Below are 21,025 nucleotides of genomic sequence, written 5' to 3' on the forward strand. Positions count from 1 at the left end.
AGCAACTTCAAATTCATGCAGTTTTCCATACCATGCAAAACATGTATACAGTGTGCCAATTTGCCAACACAGTCTGCTTTATTAGCTTTCTAGTGCACTAATCGGGGACACTTATTTTGATTCTTGGACCTAATTCTTGCCCCCGCCTGACAACAACTTTATGCAGGCGGGGAAACCTACCCTTCAGTTGAAGGCATGGTTATTGAAAAAAGAACATATCCCATGGAAGAGAGATAAGGTCATCTACTTGTATTATTTTGAAGTCGGATTGGATCCTCCATCCAGTTGTGGCTGTAGGACACAAGCTACGGATTGCTAGGATCTCGTTTTCCAGTTGGAAGCAAAACCCCTGACGATGGACAACACTTTTCTAAATCTACACTGCTGGATAGAGAAATAGGGATCAATAGAACCTTACGTGGCCTTAGCCTGAATGTTTTATTAATACATGTGATGTTCATGCCCACTTACAGTCTCTGGGTCCAGTGCCATAAAGAGAATTGAGAAATAGCCTCCAAGTCGGTGTGTGGCGGGGGAGAGGGGAGGTGCATCAGGCGCATTTACGGACCCATTTCTCTCACTCAATTACTAACCTTAGACCATACTTTGATTATGTGCTGGTGGTAATGAAAAATAGTCTGATTTCCACTAGTCCAGGAAGCGGGTTGAAATTCCACTGGGAGTCTACACTGGGTCTTGCATTTCTTCCATAAGCCGAGGATTTCCCTTGAAGAACCCAAAGCATCAGCCATTAATCATAAACTTTGGCCTGGCTGCCCACAACACTATTCTTTGTGGTTTACTGACTTTATTTAACAGTACTTTATTTTCAATAAAGAAAACCCATATAAACAAACCATAGTGACTAAACGCCTTAATGTGGGGAAGCAGTTGCCTGCACAGGTGAGGCTATAGTGTGGTCAGCACCCTGCTCTAGGAAAGTGACAGAAAAAGCTGACTAAGCATTCCTGGGACCAATTTAAGTCTCCTAGAAACCAGGGGCATCATTCATGGGTTAGTATTGCTATATCCCAACCATACTAATACTGAAATCCCACATGACTGTTTTTTAACGTCACTGTTTTGACCAGTATGACAGCTGAATGTTTTACATCAATTCTGCCTTTGGTCCATCTAATGAATTTGAGAGGTAGTGTAGAATAGTAATCCTCTATTATTTGAGAGGGTTTAGTAAAAATCTGCAAATGCCAGTCATTGGGTCAGAGGCTGTGTGACGTTATTTCATAAGATGTCGTAGGAGAGTGCATAATGGTAAAGGACACTGAAGTAGCAAATGTGGCCCAGGATTTTGCTGAAATTATATTTGACCAGCTACTCTACTCATCCTATGAACCCAACATCTTTGAACTCCTTGAAAATCAGAGTTTCTTTACAGGAATTCGGTAGCATTGCTGCCTGCAATCATCCTCGTTCTATTCAAACCTTGCTCCCTACCTTGACATTTTTAGGTCTCGGCCTATTTCCATTCCGCAGGAATGGAATAGGACGAGTCTATAGCAGTGAAACCAAGAGTTTCACCATGGGCCCAAAAAAGAGGTTTTTCACGAGTGCATGTGCTCTCGTGCACAAGCTTGCCCGAGCCTTCTGCCTGCCTCCTGCCTTGAAGCCAATCTGCTTCTCCGCCCCCTGCTGTTCCCTCCCACTCGCTCGCACATCAAAGGCTGCTCACTGAAACACCATATGCCTGCTCCCCACCCCCGCCCCCCACCAGACTTCATTGGAATGTGCTACGTGCATTCTCCCCTCCCTTTCAGCCCTTTTAGCCTCTTTCCCAGCTCCCAGCCGGACCCTCCTTTCGTCTATCTCGTTATCTTCACTTCACGGCCGCCAGGCAGTGCCCCTGTCGCCTTAATCTCCCTGTGACTCCCCCCTCACCTCTCCCACTCCACTGCTTCAGGCCCCCACCATTTGCTCAGGACATTGCTTGTTGTTGTTTTCCTCGCAGCACTGACCTTTCAGTTTAACGGAGGATTAAATCACATTATTATTGTTGCGTTTTGTCTCCATGAAACAGTCATTTAGTGTGCTGTCTGTAGCGTGTCCTCTCCGTTTGGTATCACTGCACAAAAAAAGACATCCAGCCCTTCCTGAGTTGTACTATTTTTCAAATGCATTGTGCTAATCTCCAGCCTGTGTCTGTTAAACGCCGTGTAGCCGGCTCTTCCTGCCCACTGAAGTCTGTTTTGCTCGTTCTGCTATCATTTGTATACTACACTCACAGTGCAGATCAAATACTATTAATAGAATGGGACGATTGTGTCCGTAGTTATTCTATTTGCACTTCCATATTATACGGTTATGTACCAAGACGTCTTAACATGCGCCCTCTTGGGGCACGACCCTAGTGTGAGTAACGTTACTAGTCGTCTCTACTTATTGATGTAGGTTTTAAAATGCCTTGGAATAATGAGTATATCTGTTTGGGACATGCCGCTTTACGTGTGTTTTTGGTGTTACGTACACCGGCCAAAGGAATGAGTTAATAGATTACTCGGTCGGGTTTTCCACCGTCCACCATGAAGTTGATGTGTGGTTCAAATAATTGTTTTAGTATGTCCTCTTTTTATACATAATCCCATTGTTTCTAAAAGGCAAATGTTATTGTCCGTTGCAGTTCCTCCAGGAAAGCTCATTACATTGGCAGACTTGAAATGTTTGCGGCCGTCTTTTTGTCATGACACTTTAAGATTTGTTTATTGAATATGTTTGGGGGCGCATGGTAACAATGCTTCTCAGACATTGTTGGTAAGTGTGTGTGACTTTCTTTTCTCCCGGGCCATGTGTTTATTTGTGATCGTAATTTGCATATACTTAACAAATGGTAAGCCATGCCGAGGCACGAACACTGGCCTCCCAGGTCTCACGTCCGCAGCTCTAACAGCTAAACCACCGCTTCTCCTTCTTGTGATAGCATCTTAGAAATGGGCGAACTGATTACGTGTTTTATTTTAATGCCAGGTTTACTTACTTTGTTACAATAGGGCACCCGCGCGGGTGCCCCAAAAGTAAATAAATAAAAGGAAAAAACGTCTGCCATCCACTTTTTCCCCCTCTTTGTTTACTTTTGGTTTCAATTACGGTAGCAGTGCTTTAGCTTGCAAGATCTGAAGCTAAAGCACGAGTGCCGGGATTACTTTAAAAGTAAAGAGAGAAAAAAAGGCACATTTTAGTTTTCCTTACTTTTGAAGCAATCCTGGCACTCGTGCTTTAACTTCAGATGTTTAAAGCCAAAGTGTGCATGCCACAATCAGCATTAGGATGTGGGGTGCTGTGTAATGCTTGTTAAAAACATGCTTTCACTCCAAATTGTGCATGCCATCTTGTTTCATTTACGTTAGGCACTCCGTGAGAGTGCGTGCGTTTTGCACCGTTGACCCTCCGCTGCTACTTCCCCACTGAAATCCCTGCCCCCACACCAAATGCTTTTTTAAAGTTTTTTAGGCATGTCTTTTGTAAAAATAAAATAATATTAACAATTTACCCTCGTGCCAATTTACCGAGGCCAGGCTGTTGCTGATCTACGTGCGTTTTACTTCCCTATTCAGTAGAGTCTGCTGGGGCTCAGTGCATGCAGCTCTGCAATAAAAGTCAACATACAAGTCTTTGAAGTCGATGATATATTGCAGAAATTTAGAGACAGGCAAAGGCAATAGGGCTCAGATCTCACAGAGGGGCGGGAAGCACATTCTAAAGGACGACTGCAGGTGACGGTGAGAATGTTGACCATTCCTTGCACATTGATTTCTTTTTCTAAATCCTGAATGTGCCTTGCTTAGTGAGCGCATACCTCCGACTCAGCAATGGGCCAGCAACGCAGTCCGCGACCTGCTCTACCCTCCAACACCTTAACGTGAAAAACAGCTTCCTGTGACAGCGCTTCTCCAACAGCCACATTTATGAGAGATATTTCTGTAGCTACGTGTTCTAGGGTCATTTTATTAGCTCTACTTAATTGCCTAGGGACACACCAACTTGAGCATCACAAGGCACAGACTGGATCCACTAGAAACAGAGTTGTACACATGGCCTCAAATGAGCTAGGATTCCTTTAACGAAACGGATCTGAAGATTCCCGAGGTAGATATGCTGCTTAGGAGAGCATGAAAGCAGGAGGTCTACTTAACCGAAAAACTGTACATCTACTCTGTGATGCAATCAGATTTTTTATCTTGGCCCGTTCTAAAGCATCCAAAATGGCCTTTTCCCTTCTCAGAATTTCTATCATCACAAGCAGCAGTGACTGGCAATAGAAATGTTTAATACATGATAATAAACTTATCACACGGTAGTTCCTTAATCTCCCCCCAGCAGAGACCTTTACAAAAGAGGTGGCATTCAAACAAGGCACTATTACCTGGCTTCTCTAAAGCCATGCTTCTTGTGTGGCTGGCTGAGACATGGGGCAGCAGGGCACACTGCTCCACACCATGCCAGCAGCGCTTTCCCTTAAGTAGTTTGCCAAGTGATTACCTTGTAGTGTTGATGCCTAATACTACAGATGCCTTTCTCAAGGCGTCTTACAATTCCATACAGAATTAGTTCTGCTTAGCAACTTAAACAGTTGCATGTAGACTATTCCAAGTAATCTGCAGTCCACAGCATTAGAAGAAACCATCGGCTGAACGCTAAAGTTGGCAGGGGTCCTGGCTTCTATGGTGGTCAAACTTTAAGCAGTTGTACTCATTTCATAGAAGGATGACAACAGATTTAAAATTGCGTACATTTCCATGCAAATCACTCAAATACATGGGAATGCTCCATTTAGCACCACGAAATGCTGGGTATATGCTTTACTTCATACAATAAGGCACAGCAGAAGATTCAGATATTTCGACGCGTAGCTTAAGAAGCATTTGAAATGCAATAGCTCTCACGCAGCTGTTCTCCAAACTCTATTTCCAGTTCGCAACAAACGTCTGCCATGCTCTGTTGTGACCCTTTTGATGCACGGCGTGGGTGGAAAACATGAGCTTTTTATTGTTATTTTCACGTTGTACGTTTTAACAGACACAGTTCGAGGCTGCTCTTGGCATGATGTCGGTGTTCTCCTCTTTCATCTTTCAAAAGTTATTATTTGGTGACTTTGCAAGGGAAGTTATATTATGAAAGCAATCTACAAATATATGTAATACAAGAAGTGTGCAAACTTTTTTTTATTATCGCACACACCCTTTGTAAGCACTTGTTTAATAATCTTTAACAGAGTTATAAGTATGTGCTCAGACCCCCCTAAGCTAACAATCACAGGAGGATATTAAGTTTATTTATTTCTTGAATAGTAAACATAGCAAAAAATGTTTTTAGCGCACACACCCTTTGTAAGCACTGCTTTAATGATCTTTAAAACTGCAAATAAAAAAAAATAAAAAACGCACTCTCCTTGTAAGCACTGCTTTTATGACGTTTAAAATCGCACAAATATCCCTGAACGCCAACGCCATTTGATGCAGGATTATGTTGACATGAGTACAACACACAGTGGCAATGGCAGTATATTCGAACCATTTTCACAATGAAAGTTGAGCTTTAGAGTACTCACCCTACTTGCAAATGCCTTGCATTAATGGCTGACTCACTATCACACTCTCACAGACTCTCACTCTCTCACTGACACTCTCACTCGCACTGACTCTCTCACTCGCACTGACTCTCTCACTCGCACTGACTCTCTCACTCGCACTGACTCTCTCACTCGCACTGACTCTCTCACTCGCACTGACTCTCTCACTCGCACTGACTCTCTCACTCGCACTGACTCTCTCACTCGCACTGACTCTCTCACTCGCACTGACTCTCTCACTCGCACTGACTCTCTCACTCGCACTGACTCTCTCACTCGCACTGACTCTCTCACTCGCACTGACTCTCTCACTCGCACTGACTCTCTCACTCGCACTGACTCTCTCACTCACACTGGCTCTCTCACTCACACTGGCTCTCTCACTCACACTGGCTCTCTCACTCACACTGGCTCTCTCACTCACACTGGCTCTCTCACTCACACTGGCTCTCTCACTCACACTGGCTCTCTCACTCACACTGGCTCTCTCACTCACACTGGCTCTCTCACTCACACTGGCTCTCTCACTCACACTGGCTCTCTCACTCACACTGGCTCTCACTCACACTGGCTCTCACTCACACTGGCTCTCACTCACACTGACAGACTCTCCCACTCTCACTCTCTCACTGACAGACTCTCCCTCTCTCACACACTCACTCACTGTCACTAACAGACTCTCACTGACCGACTCGCCCACTCTCTCTCACTGACTGACTCACTCACTCACTCTCAACACATATTGTATTACAAATGCAATAGGTGTCACATTTGCGAAAGTTTAAGCTATTGGCATTGTAAATGACAATTCTATTAATGTATCTATTTTCAAAAGCAACACATAAATAAAAAAATTGTCATTTACAATGCCAATAGCTCAAACTTTCCTAATGCAAGACCTATTGCATTGCAAATGCTTGTTAGGTATGGGAACAAAAGATACACTGCCGGAAGAGGCAGCATGAACCTCTTCACTGTGGGTAAGAGTAAACCAACAGCTGCTTTGCTATTTCCGCTCTGTATTAAAATGTTTACATTAAAGACAACTTAAGAGGGGAAAATGGATTATCCAAAGTTTTTTTGCTTCCATTTTTTAGTCTAACCTGTATGTGCGTAATTTAGTAATTAGTCTAATATATCAAAAATATGTAGACCTGAGGTTCGGATTAAGTGGTAAGCGTAGGAGAAATAAAAACAGACCGGTCATCACAGTCTCTAGAAGCACATGCGTAATTGTCTGAGATCAGCAGGGGCAGCATGACGATCCTCACTGCGTGTACACGACATGTACTTTAGAGAACCAATGAGCCAAAAAAATTATCGCTATAGCGATGTAGTGGCAGGCAGAGAATACTAATCAGCTGGTCCAAGTGGAGAGTTTGTCTAAGTGGAGATTCCAATTTCTATTTCATTAACTTTTTTCCATGTGCTCTAAATTTCTATATTGCAGAAGCATTTCCAAATATGGAAACACAGATTTATGCTACATATTTGCATATCACATTTTGAAACAAAAGTTTCAAAATAAAAGGAATATTTCATAAAACAAATCTCCAAGATTAAAAACAAAAGAGTAATTGCAACTGAAGTGGAAATGCAATGTGGGTAGAAGTAGGGAATTTGGTAATGTATGAAATTGTTATTTTTCAACTATTCCAAAATATGGTTTGGGTTTTTATGAAGAATAGATTTCAGGATAGTCAAGTCCCTTATCCACTTAGAAATTTTCAACTCAAACCTATAATACCAAACTCATTGTGCCATAAATAAGGAGGTTTGCTTGCTGCTGTTTTTTTGAAAAAAAAGAAACAAATGTGGTAAAACAAATCAATTCCAAGGTCCGATTATCCACAACTACATTTGTAGGATCCAAGCTCTCACTTTTTGTATCATGTTTATGCAAGTTTATGCCCGAGACTGGTTCTTACCTGAGGCCAAGCTTCCTTTCAATGAGGTCTTTGAACTTGTATGCCCCTCCACCTGTGGCTTTGATTTCTTTGGTTTCTGTGTTCACAAGATGGTCTTTGATGAAATCCAAGCATGTTTCGATGTATGTGTTTTCAAATTTGATAAAATGCAAGCGGGCTGTTATCTCTTCCTGGACTGAGATTTCATACAGTGGTTCATCCTCAGGATCCTGAAATAAAAAAGGATTTGTTTTGTTTTAGTTTCTATAATTTCACTTTGATTGAACTTAATTTGCAATAGTCGTCTTGCCTTTTTTTCCAAAGTGGAAGCTATATGCTACTCTTTAAAGCCCTTGCATTTGCAGATAACCACCTCAACCCTAAGAGGGTTCGTTGTACAATCACAAATTTTAAAAGGACCATTTTTTCTGAGGTCATAGTATGTCGAGTGACCAGTATTCTTCCAAACTAGGAATTAGAATATATTCATTTGAAAATCTATTCCAAATATCCTTCTTTAAATCAAGAACAAGTATTGATCAGCGTTAACATTAATTCAGTTTCCAAATGTATGGCCTAGAAAGATAGATTTTGCTATTTTTGTCCTACAGGTAAACAAAGTTCTTATCAGACCCAGAGGCAAATATTTCTGGCAGGAGTCCTCTCTTTGTAGATCTGAAACAACTTCCTTCAGAAAAAAATCAGGGTAAGAATAGCTGCTAAAATATGCCCAAGAAGATTGGGTACTCAGTACCATAAGTATGGGGTAACAGTATTTCCATTCCAGGCATTATGATGGAATTGGGAGCAAGTGATTGCAAAATGTAATCATTAAAACATAGTATTAAAGCTCGCATGAGGAAGTTTCAATGGCAGTGTGAAATAAAGTAAACCTAAGGAGGTATATCTATGGGTGGATCTGAACGTTGGCTTCAGCACTGCACTTGCAATAAGGGCCGCTTCTGGCACTCACCACTGTAGTGCTTTTTCTTCCACCGCTGACTGTAATTTACCTTCAATATCTGAGCCAGACACAAACCTGGCAGCCGATTTCCTTTCAAAGACCATTTTAAGTAAAAGGAGCCAGATAATAGCCATATATGGGTATGACCTAGAGAGAGTGTCAGCTGGCTCTCCAGTCTCCTGAAGCCAAAAAAATAATTCATGATTAAAAAAATGCATATATATATACACACATACATACATAGAGGTGATTTGGGCACCTGGCATTGCCCGTTACCGCAGGCGGCATAGAGCAATGGGTCAGCATACTTCAGTCATTAGCTCTTTTACAAAGCGAGTAACTACATTTTTCCTAATAACACATGCCCAACTGCCTAACGAAGAACAATTCTGTGCCACACCTGGTGGGTTAATAATTCAGTTTGCCAATGCTTAATTTATATTCTGTAAAAACATTTTTTTTAAAGGATTTCCTTGTGTGTTTAATCTACAACTTCAAGTTACAGTAATCCAAAGTCATTACTACTTTTCATTTGAGCCAGTAAGAACCATATTTTCCTAGGATACGCATTAGAACTAACACAAGTTTCTATACTTGTTCCAAGTACACCAGCATACTACAAATGGCCAGTACAGTTATATTAAAGTTACATGGATGGAATGGTTAATTTTTTTTAAATAAAAATGTTGATGACAAGCATATGTCTACCATATTTAGGAGGCTGCATGCATTCCTTTTTACCCCAAACTTTATTTATTTAACTTTAGGGCATATGCTTAGAAACAAAAAATAAATAACCATTGCATAAACTTGCAACGGCCAGACCTATGTGCTTACCCAATGTCTATATTTTTAGGGCGCTCATACAACATTATCTGTCTATTAGCGAAAGACTAAGTGGATACTACTAATTCTACCTGGGCTTTGGATCAGCCCAGTTCTGATCTATGGATAGCTTTCATGATTTGCTTCTTTCTCAATGGATTGCCTTCCTATTCTTGCTTTTGTCAATCGCCTGGAGCACAATTGTTTTAAACCATTCTTTTGACTGGATAACATTTAGTAGTCAACTGTTTACGATCAGATACATTTTTAATACTCCAAGGAGTACATGAGCTTTATTGCTCACTCTTTTGTCTCTCCTGTGCCACTTCCCGTTCACCCCCCACTCCAAACGCACTCTTTGCTTCTGTCCCACCCTGTGTACATATTTGTATATAAATGTCACTATATGCTATGCACTAGTCACTTTGCTCACAACAGTCACGAATCACATGTTTTAAGCATCTAACCAAAACGGAATGAAGTAATTGCTGTTTTGTGTTCCTGTTTTTACTATAAAAAACGTTTTTCTCAGAGAGGTTTGCTTGTGTGTTCTGAGCTTTTCCAGCCTTCCCTTAAAGTAATGTTTGCTACCACCCGACAGAACCATTTCTTTTGTTAATATCACTTTAGTATGGCAAATAAAAATAAAAATGTGGTAGCTGTGTTATGACACACATATTCATGCAAGAATATACATCCTGTTGGAGCCTCCATTGCGCCATGGTGCATTAACTTGTGCAGATCATCATCGGCAATATCCATTTTTAGGTCTTGCTAGATCCAGGCGCATGCGCTGCTCTTGAGAGAAATTTAGTAGGTGGTTTAAAAGTGCTACCCAGGCCAGCCACCGGCTTGCTATTACGCGGACAGCACTTTTTCCTGTCGCTGCGTGCCCACAACTCACATCACCACTCGTGTTTTTTAAAATATTTAGCGGCCGCGCGGCATTACTTTTACGGCTTCGCGGCCAATGCTTGTTGTTTATTGGCTGCAGTGCAGGTCTACAGTGAGCTCTGTCCACTTCTCCACAGTTATGACCTGGATGGTCTGCGGGGGCGATTATTTCTCTGCCCTCCAGCCCCAACCTGCCGGCATACGGCCTGACGATGCCCGCTCCCGGCCTGGGCCTTCGCCATTGGTCTTGCTACCTTTCCTGGGCGTCTCCTTCACCATCCAAAACGGCCTGATCCGGGAGTTTGTCCTGCTGCCGCCCTCCTCCTACCTGGACCAGAAGGTAAGGGGCCGGCGGCCTCACTTCCTGTTTACTGTCTGCTCAGTCCTGGGAGCCGGGGGCCCCCAAGAGTGGGCCATTATCGTACCCCTGAAGGTGGCGGGCTCATTGCACTCATCAGTGCTTCTTGCTTGTTGGTGAAGTTTACTGGGCCAAGTGTTTACTTTTACCGAGACTCGGGGAGGTGGTGAGATCTTTTATCTGCGAGCAGGGAGAGCTTTTCCTGTACCCCGTGCGAGGATGAGGCACTGGGGTAGAAACATTTTGCACACAGACATGCTTTTATTAATGCAGAACCAATCGCCGGGGAAGGAATAATGGCCACTGCTGAATTCTACAGGATTTCCACTTTTTTCATCAAGGAAATTACCCGCCATTTGTTCAAGTTTTGAAATTCTGAAATGACCTGGAGCTAGTTTTTAAATTGGCTTTTATGTGGAATTCTCTGTTTTTTATCACAGGGTAATTCTAATATTGTCTAACCTAGTAATAATTTAGACATCATAGTTATCTAGCTCCAACAATATATTTCAGGAGATGTTTTTCAATCCTGGGTACGTTTACATTTCGACATATAGGATTTTGATGACTTTTCTTAGTGAGTTTACCGGTACTGACAAAGATACCTGCAATGTTGGTGAAGTATTTGCCAGTTGGTAATCGCTTCCTGGCAGTCTGGTGAAATTTACATTGCTAAGAAGTGAATGGTCCATGCAAGTCCAGGATGCAGGTCTTTACTGCAAACCTGGAATTGTGTTCTACAATTTACCTAGCATTTGTTTACCATGCTGTCCTACTTATGTTAACATGCTGTTTATATTACTTGGCAGAGCTACATAGCAAACATATTACTGCACTCAGAGCCTTCAGCAGTGTTTACAAGTGTTTTGCTGCAGACATTTACTTAACCACCGGAGGCTGCTGAGTGGGCTCTATCGCACTTATTGCAGCGTATTCTGGCTAAATTGGCAACTGGACATTCTCTTAACGGGAGAGGGCTGACTGGGCATTGCACCAGGCCACAAACTAAACAAGCATTGGCATAGCCAATAGGTCTCGCATTTGGGACCTTATAATTGTTTAGTTATCGAGCACAATATCCTTGGTGCAACAACATCAAGTGTTGCATGGCTAAACACTTATAAGGTCTCAAAGGTGAGACCTATTGGCTATGCCAATGCTTGTTTTCTTCTTGCTGATAGTGAACAGCATCAGCAAAACGCATTGGCAAAGCCAATAGGTCTTGCCCATGCGAGATCCATTTGGCTTGTTTTTTCAGCATGTCGCCCAACAGCAGAGCTGCAGTACAGTATGGAGATTCAAAAAGAATGGTATTGATCATATCCTGCAGCCAATCAACAATATAGACCACAGTATACTAACCGCCAACCACCTGGAGCAGCCTACAACAAGGCTCCCTTCAGAGGAAAATCAGGACGCCAGGGTAAGGAGTCCAGTGGACAACAATGACCTCTCCCAGCTGTCGGCCTCTATCTCACTAGCTCCATCCAAAGTGGGAGGCAAAATATCCCATTATTTACAACAGTGGCAGAAATCACGTCGGACAGATGGGTCCTAAACCTTATAAAATTCAGACACTCTCTGGAATTTGTAAAGATCCCGCCAGCTAACCCTCCTGAACCTAGCTTCCAGAAACATATACACATCTTAAAGATGGAAGTTACCAACATGTTACAAAAAGGAGCGATAGAGAACGTTCCTTTCAATCAGAGAGGAAAAGGGTTTTACTCCCGGTTTTTCTTGATACAAAAAAAGCTGAAAAACTGGAGACCAATCTTGGATTTGAAGAACTTGAACATATTCCTCAAAAAGCAATCGTTCCATATGATTTCTATTGAGGATGTGCTTCACCTCCTCAACAGAAACAATTACATGACGTTGTTGGATCTCCAGGATGCATATTTTCATATACCCGTACACCGAAAACACAAAAAGTTTCCAAGATTAACGGTGGCCGGCAGTCACTTTCAATTCCGCGTCTTACCCTTCGGACTAAAATCGGATCCCCACATTTAAAAAAAATGTTTGGCTCCAGTAGCAGCATTTCTAAGACAAAAGCATCATCAAATTTTCCCTTACCGAGACGATTGGCTTCTCAAAGCCCCCATGTACAAAGCAGCAAATGCAGCTACCAAAGCCTGCCTACGACTTTGAGAACTTGGGCCTCACTTTAAATGTGGAAAAGTCAATCGTACAGCCATCTCGCCGACTGGTGTTTCTGGGGGCAACTGTAGACACCTTGGAAACCAAGGCCTATCCTACTCTGATGAGACAACAGAGGATAAGATCCTTGGCAAGCAGGGTCCAAAAAAGAAAGTCCATTTCAGTACACCTATTCAAATCACTCCTAGGGATGAGGTCTTCTTGTATCCCTCTCATACCTCACTGTCTGCTTCAAATGTTTCCTCTTCGGGAGGCTTTGACTGAACAATGGATACAGATAGAGGGATCTTCCGATGATCTGATCAGGATTACTCCTCCCACGATAACGGCCTTAAACTGGTGGACACAACCTCACCGGCTATCGCGATATTTGCCGTTAATATCACAGGCTGTTCCTCCCGTGATTACAATGGACACATCACTAGAGGGCTGGGGTGCTTTCCTACAAGACTTACAGGTCAGCAGGAAATGACCACCTTCCCACAAGGAACTGCACATCAATCTTCTCGAGCTGTGAGCAGTTTACCTAGCGCTCCAAGCTTTTCTGCCAAAGATACAGGGTACATCGGTGCTTGTCAGGATGGACACCACCACTACAATGCACTACCTCAACAAACAGGGAGGAACAAGATCTCTCCTGCTCTCTCAGGAAGCCCAGCCCATGTGGAGATGGACAATTCATCACAAAGTGCATTTATCAGCAGAGTACGTTCCAGGAAAACAAAACGTCATAACGGACAGATTGAGCAGGCTTGAAACTTCTTGCCATGAGTGGGAGCTGGACCAGCACACTCTAGACAACATTTTCTTCCAATGGGGCAAGCCAAACGAAGATCTGTTCGCATCTCCAGAAAACGCGAAATGCCGGTACTTAGCAAGTTGGAGTCACCATCAGGGTTCGTGGGGGAATGCCTTTTCAATAGCTTGGTTCTGCATATTTGCTTACACCTTTCCCCCATTCCTCTTCTGCCTCGAGTTTTAAAGAAGATAAAGACAGAACCCTTCAGAGTCATTCTAATAGCTCTAGACTGGCCTCACCAGCATTGGGACACACAACTGCAAATGCTGTCTGTTAAGTCTCCGAATCACCTCAGACCAATCAAGTCTCTCTTGACAATGAACCAGGGAGAAGTGTGTCATCCGAACCCCAGTTCTCTGAAATTGGCAGCTTGGAGCCTGAGTTCTGAGAATTTCAAAATCCCACAGGACTGTAGACAGGAGCTAGCTAAAGCAAGAGCTGATTGTACTAACAAGACTTACTCCTTGAAGTGGAAAAGATTCGGCAGGGGGTGTAACTCATCTAACATTAGCTCTCTCCACTCTCCTCCTGAGGAAGTCTTGCCTCAGTTGCTTCTCTTGGCTCCCTCAGGTTTAGCCCACACGTGAATTAAGGTCCATTTGGCCGCTATCTCCAGTTTCCGCATAACAGCTAAAGGGCCATCTCGATGGTCCTGCAGAGTTATAAAACTGTTTCTCAAGGGGATTTTTCGAATTGTTCCTCCATTAAGGTCACCTCCTCCTACATGGCAATACAATACGGTGCTTAGTAAACTAATGAAGCACCCGTTTGAACCTATTCATAAAACAGATTTGAAGTTCCTGTCCTGGAAGGTGGCTCTTCTCCTCGCTCTTACTGCGCCAAGAAGGGTGGGGGAAATTCTAGCTTTCACTACTGAGAAACCCTTCTTACAATTTAAATAATAGAAGGTTATTCTACGAACAAATCCTAAATGTATCCCTAAGGTCCCTTCGGATTTCTATCTTAACAAACCTATTGTACTGAAACTCATTCTTCCCAAATCCGCAGACTGCAGCGGAGCGTGCTCTGCACTCTCTAGATGTTACAAGGTGCCTACAATTTTACTTGTACAGGACTAAGACATTTCGAAAGTCAAACCAACTCCTTATTGCATACAGTGCACATAGAAAAGGTTTATCCATCACTAAACAGAGCATCTCTAGATGGATTTCAAGTGCAATTTTATTCTGTCATCAACAAGCGGGCCATCCTCTGACTTAAAGAGTCCGTTCCCAATCTACAAGAGCGATGTGTAAATCTACAGCGCCGTTCGCAGGTGTGTCCCTGCCGGACATTTGTAGAGCAGCAACATGGAAGACACCGCACACATTCACCAGGCATTACTGCTTGGATGCTGGGAATAAGTAAGGTGCAGCAGTATGATAAGAAGTTCTCAGACATCTCTTACAATAAGGTGAGCCTTCTTCTTGGGTTCCTTCCCACTATCCTGAACTGTCACACATTTTCAATGGTTGAAATTTTTCCTTTTGCTTATGCATTTATATGTATATATTGTGGTACATGATTAATGCTTTCAAGAATGCATTTACACTTGTAATTAATGGCTTGAAAATGTGGCGCTTACTGCTGACTGCTGACTATTCTGATTCAAGCATGTGAATCTATGAAAGTTCCAATACAAGAGTAAGAAACAAGTTACTTACCTGTAACTATAGTTCTCCAGAATTGGAATCTTTCATAGATTCACATGCAACCCACCCACCTCCCCTGCAGAAGGTTCACTTCTTATCTCAGTATTTTTCGACTATGCGCACTTGTGCTTGGAAAATCTGAGGGACTGGAGCCTCTCTCAGGAAGGTTCTACAGTGTGGTCTCTTCTGATTGGTTGCGTTTTGAGTTTGGTCCTTTTGACTAAAGGAAATAGATATTTTATAAAAGAGTGTTAGGCCTAGGCCTTATGTGTTTATGTCTATGGACACTATTATTTTTTATAATACCGGGGACTCCCCAACTCGACGACGGGGAATGATTCAAGCATGTGAATATATGAAAGATTCCAATACTAGAGAACTATAGTTACAGGTAAGTAACTTGTTTCTTATGGACTGAACTAGCCTGCCCACCTTCCCCCCCAATTACTGCTGTATTGCCCATGAGGCCCTCCACCCACTGCCAAGACCCGAATCCAGCAAGGCTTCGCATCATCGGGCGGGGGCACTTAGCAAGGCGACTCAGCCCCCAAGACACTGCTGGCATGGCCCCGAGTGGCCCGGGCCTACTGGATAGGGGGTTGGCCTAGCCTACCTCGGAGGCCTGAGGGCGACAGGGGCCATGGGTGAGTCTGAGGCTGGGGCTGCGTTATCCCGCTGGTCCTTTTTCCCTCTCACCCGAGCATCGCCCGTGGGCGGATTCTGAAGGCAGGGGTCAGAACGGCCTGGTGGTACTCCCAGGCTTGAAGAGGCTGCGGCCAATCCTACCTCTAATGCCTCGCGGTGACCGGGGCCGCGGGAGAGCCTGGGTCGGTGGCGGCGGGGATACACCTGGCATCCCAATTAAAACTTTTGCAGCGTTTTTTGGACCTGCCACCCACGGTTCAAACACAATTTCTCCACCATGCCCACAGCGTATGAAGGACTAGACCCACGTCTCAGGAGGACCACCTCCTAGACATACCTAACCCAGATCACGGCGCACAGCGCACATAATGACACGGAACGGCTGCCACTGCATGTCCACCACGGGCTGGGAGGGAGCCCAGTTGACAATTACAGTTGAGACTTGGGGCAACACGCCCCTCCCTACCCCCCCAATCCCGGGTGCGTCTCTGCCACTGTGTCAGAGGGTGAGTAGCGCAGGCAATTTACCCCCTCGCCCTTTCTTTTTTGCTGTCTCCTTGTGGGCACACCTCTGGACGGATCCCCCTTTCCACCTGATAACACTCTAGGGGATTCCTCAGCTGTATCGTGGGAACTCCCCCTCCCCCCCCTCCACTGCTGATTGTGAGTGGACTGCACATAGGGGCCTGCCATCCCTGCCGTCTGATCGTGGGGCACCCACTTGCGAATTTTCCACAACTCCACTTGGACACCACATGTAGCCCCCTCCTCAATTACTGCTCTGCCACCCCTGCTGCATACCTATGAGACCATGGACCGTGGGGACCCCAAGCAGAGACGGCTTAGCTTTGACAGGGCTTGCACAGCCCACCGCCCAGGACAGGTGCATGATGTGGATGGCGACCAGGGGACCCCTTTCCCCATGAAGGTACAGCAGTCATTATGATCTAGCTTAGATTGGGATTCCGTGCCATTGATGCAAGATTCGACAATATAGCTGCCCAGCTAGACTGAATAGGTGGGGGGTCAAATGGATGGACATGGAAGCTGTGGAAGAGCGGGCATCCACCCACGAGGACCAGACTGCCGCAATGGCAAAAACCGAACCTCTCCTGAAAGCAGTGGCAGTTAAAAACGAAGAGCTAGAGGCGAGGTCCCGGAGAAACAATGCACGAATCCTTGGCCTGGCGGAATCAACCAATATGGGTCGCCCTCAACTATTCATGGAAACTCTTCTGATTTGTTCGGGGCCCAGCATTTTTCAACGACCTTCATATTCGAGAGGGCCCACAGATCCTAGGGTTCTCGCCCACCACTGGGGGCCCCACAGCGTCCCATAGTGGTCAGCATTTTGAACAATGGGACGTGGCACTATCCTTTGATTGGCCCGTGAGAACTCTCCACTGCAATAACAGGGCACAACGCTCTCCATCTATCCCGACTTCACAATTGCCATACAGGAGGCAAGGTAAAAATTCACGAAAGGAAAAGCGCAGCTCAGGAAGATGTGCCTTTAATATGGCATGTTGTACCCAGCGAGACTTCGTGTGACGACAGATAAGCCCAGATTCTTCTGCACACCTGCGGAGGTTCTGGCCTTCTGCGAGCACCTGAAGGACAGCGGCCCCCGCAATCACCGCTCCACCCTGGATCACCCATCCCAGGACAGACCTCTAATGGCCAGCGCTGAACTCTTTCCTCCTGATTAGCTATTATCCGTTCAACACTGTCCAGCAATTTCTATCGCTGTGATGCGAACTATAATGAGACATATTGGTGTTATTACTAATACTGATGTTCTACTTACTATTATTAATGATCTACTTCCACTGCCTTCAACAAACTCAGCTGATTAATATGATCCGCACAGCAAGGGCGTTGGGCCCAGAGGCGTTGCCCGACTCCCACGGATGAGTCAGTCTCTCACCTTGTTGGGGTTTTGGTTTCTGGGTCAACGGCAATGGGAATTCACCAGGCTTCCCCCACCTGGTGTGCGTGGAAGGTGAGCCACTTGGGGTTCAGTTAGATTTGTATTAGGTCTCCCCCAACCCTCAGCCTCTCCCTGTGTTCACACATCCCCCCCCCCTCAGATTACACCCAGATTGCTATTCGATGAAGAGTCAGCAACATTCCGTTATATAAGAAATGGGAACCCCTAGATCGGCAGTTGAAACAACTTCTGACTTGGAACGTCCAGGGACTTAACAACCTGAGAAAATGTAAGTTAGTACTATACTATCTGCACAACCACCACATTAAGATAGCTTCCCTCCAGGAAACCCATCTCTCCCCCCATAGGCCTCCCTCTAGGTTGACTCTTCCTGGGGTTCATAGATACTTCGCTGGGTACAGCACATACTCCACGGGGGTTTGTATCCTTATACATCACAGTCTCCCATTTACTCACCATAGGGGACGACCAGGGTGGGTATTTGCTGGTGGGTGGAAAAGTGCTAGGCAGGGAAACTGTTTCTAATCATATAGGTCCCGAACATTGATGACACGTCCTTTTTTAGTGGGGTCTACTCCCTCCTGGATCAATTTGATTTGGATGCCTTATTTGAGGGCATAGACCTGAATCTATGGCTGGACCCCAGTCAGGAAACATCCGGCAATAGCCTAGGCGGTAAACCTCAATCTCTACGTGATGTCTGTGACCTACTGGACTCACTGGCTCTTCGAGATGCTTGGCGCATATGCTACCCTGGCACTCCCGGCTACACTTTCCACTCTGCTCCACACTCGGTGTGGACACGCATTGTCTATTGGTTTCTCTCCGCAATCTCCTGTCAGTGGCTACAGAACGTTGAGACGCTGCCGCGCACTCTCTCCGATCAAGCCCCAGTGCTCTTACATGTCATGATCCCTTATGCCATGGGATGGGATCGTAGATGGTCATTTCCAAAAACGCAGTTGCTGGATGAGGTATGCCGCTCGCTACTCCACAATGCTATACTCTAATACTTCGAACTCAACTCGGGATCCGTTACTCAGTATGCTGTTTTATGGGACATCTTCAAGACGTACATCAGTGGTATATGCATATCCAAGAAGTCTGGCATGTTGCGGACGCTGCGTGGTAGCCTGCCCGGTTGGAGAAAGAATTGGCGGCTATCGACGGAGCCAACGACCCAAACCCCACATCACCCACGCTGCACAAATGAGTGACCCTCCTCAGAGTTTAATAAACTGTCTGACCGAGAAGACACGTTGCTAGGTAAATATAATGCAGCGCAGATATGGGGAGGGGGTGCACCCCAGAAGAACATTGACTCGCTTCTTACGCCCCTCTTGGGGTGCAGGACACATTATGACCCTTGCTTGGAAGACCCCACCAATGTATCAAATAATGCTGACATAATGCGCAAGCTAGTTTCATATTACAAATCCTTATATACCTCCGGGCTACCCTCGACTCAACTGCCCGCATGGCCTGCCTGGAGGAGGTGGCAATGGTCAGGCTTACAACCGGACAGGCCCAATTTCTCAGTGAACACTTCTTGGCTGAAGAACTTTCCCAGGTATTAGACTCGCTTGATGGCGTGAAGTACCCTGGCCTAGACGGCTTATCTGGCAACTTTTATAAAACATTTAAATAGACGCTGATACCTCACTTACCGGAAGTTTACTCTGAATCCTTAGATAATAGTTTACTCCCACCCACAATGTGCGAGGCTGCAGTCACGCTGCTACTGAAGCTTGGAAAGGATCCTACCAGATATGCCTCCTATGGACCTCTATCACACCTTAACTCTAACAATAAGATATTAGACAAGGCAATAGCGAAAAAGCTTTTGCTCCTCTTAGATCAGATCCCCTTTCCAATCCAGACAGGGTTCATTTCACATAGATCAACTGCACTTAACCTTAGGACAGTATTTTCAGGTCTGAATAGAATGTCTCCAGCGACACCTGCGGCGGTTGCCCTTTTGGACGCTGGAGGCATTCGATTTGCTTGAGTGGCCCCTTCTTCACGCAACGCAATGTAAGCTTGGTATACACAACGGTTTTAACGTGCTAGTCTAGCTCTTGTATTCCAGCCAGTCTGCTGGTGAACAGCTCTCTCTCAGATCGTTTTCCCATCTCCAGGGTCACCCGAAAGGGGTGTCCGCTTTCACCATTATTATTCATCATAGCCATGGATCCCCTCGTCTGGCATCTTCAGGGAAAACACTTGCATCGCGGCTTGCGTTTCAGGCCCAGCCCGCCCTCTTTTAATGTCCATGTATGTGAACAATATTTTGCTGTTCATCGGACACCTCTGAGAATCTAAATCCTATAGTGGAAGAAATCGCCCGATACAGAGATATGTCCAGTCCGTGTATCAGCTGGGAGAAATCCGAACTCTTTCCCTTGATGAACTGCACGAAAGCCCCACCAAGCGGGCATTTCATTTGTTGGGCCGCAGATACCACTAAATACTTGGGGATTACGCTCCACAGAAATAAAGACCAGATTATCCGCCTTAACTATGGCCCCGCCATGGATAAGCTCGCTACTCATGTAGACCATTGAATTCGCCTCAGCTTTCCATGGCTGGACACATAGCCCTCATCAAGATGAAGGACCTCCCGCGCTTTCTAGTTCTAAACATTCCCATCCCTTTGACGAGCGCATTCTTCCTCCAGCTCCGCAGTCTACTGCTGCGACTGGTATGGGTGTGCTGCGTGCCACAGATAGCCTGAGACACACTCACACTCCCCTATGAATCAGGTGGGTTCGCCATCCCTGATTTCCGCCTGTACTATTTGGTAGCACAGGCTCAGTTTGCCTACCACTGGTTCCACCCGGATGCCTGCCTCCCGTATAATAAATCTGAGAAGGATCTAGCAGACCCTACACCCCTCAGCGTACTATTGCAGCGAGGCATCTGTCTTGACCTAACCAAAGTCCAGACACTATGCATGATTTGCTGGGCCTGGCGCAAACTAAGCAGAATGCTTTCCCAGAAGGCCATATCGGGACGCCTCTTGACACTACTCAGGACACAGAGCTATCATATATGGACAGATTTAGCCTTAGTATGCTGCACTGTTCTTTTCGTACTATAATTACTTCCTACCCATTATCACCAGCGGAATTTCCCCCTCTCGCACAACTAATAGCAGACCCAGACAGTTCCCACCTGACCACAAAACTCTACCGCTCATGCATATCTTTAAAACATGCACATGATGGGGGTGCTCTTGAGACACCCAACATCGGACAAGGATTGGGCACACAGAAGCAAACAAATT

General features: G+C 45.0%; 1 protein-coding gene across 2 annotated transcripts in view; it reads right to left on the reverse strand.

The window, feature by feature from the left end:
- PANK4 (pantothenate kinase 4 (inactive)) overlaps positions 1-21,025 on the reverse strand; it is a 483,727-nt gene that overhangs the window by 250,084 nt on the left and 212,618 nt on the right. For both annotated transcript variants that reach the window (XM_078642473.1, XM_078642474.1), the window contains exon 3: positions 7,510-7,718. In XM_078642473.1, the coding sequence (XP_078498599.1) occupies positions 7,510-7,718 (209 nt within the window). The remainder of the gene's footprint in view (positions 1-7,509; positions 7,719-21,025) is intronic.

This window comes from Lissotriton helveticus, chromosome 5_1 (genome assembly GCF_964261635.1).
Source record: "Lissotriton helveticus chromosome 5_1, aLisHel1.1, whole genome shotgun sequence".
NCBI classification, from domain to species: Eukaryota; Metazoa; Chordata; class Amphibia; order Caudata; family Salamandridae; genus Lissotriton; species Lissotriton helveticus.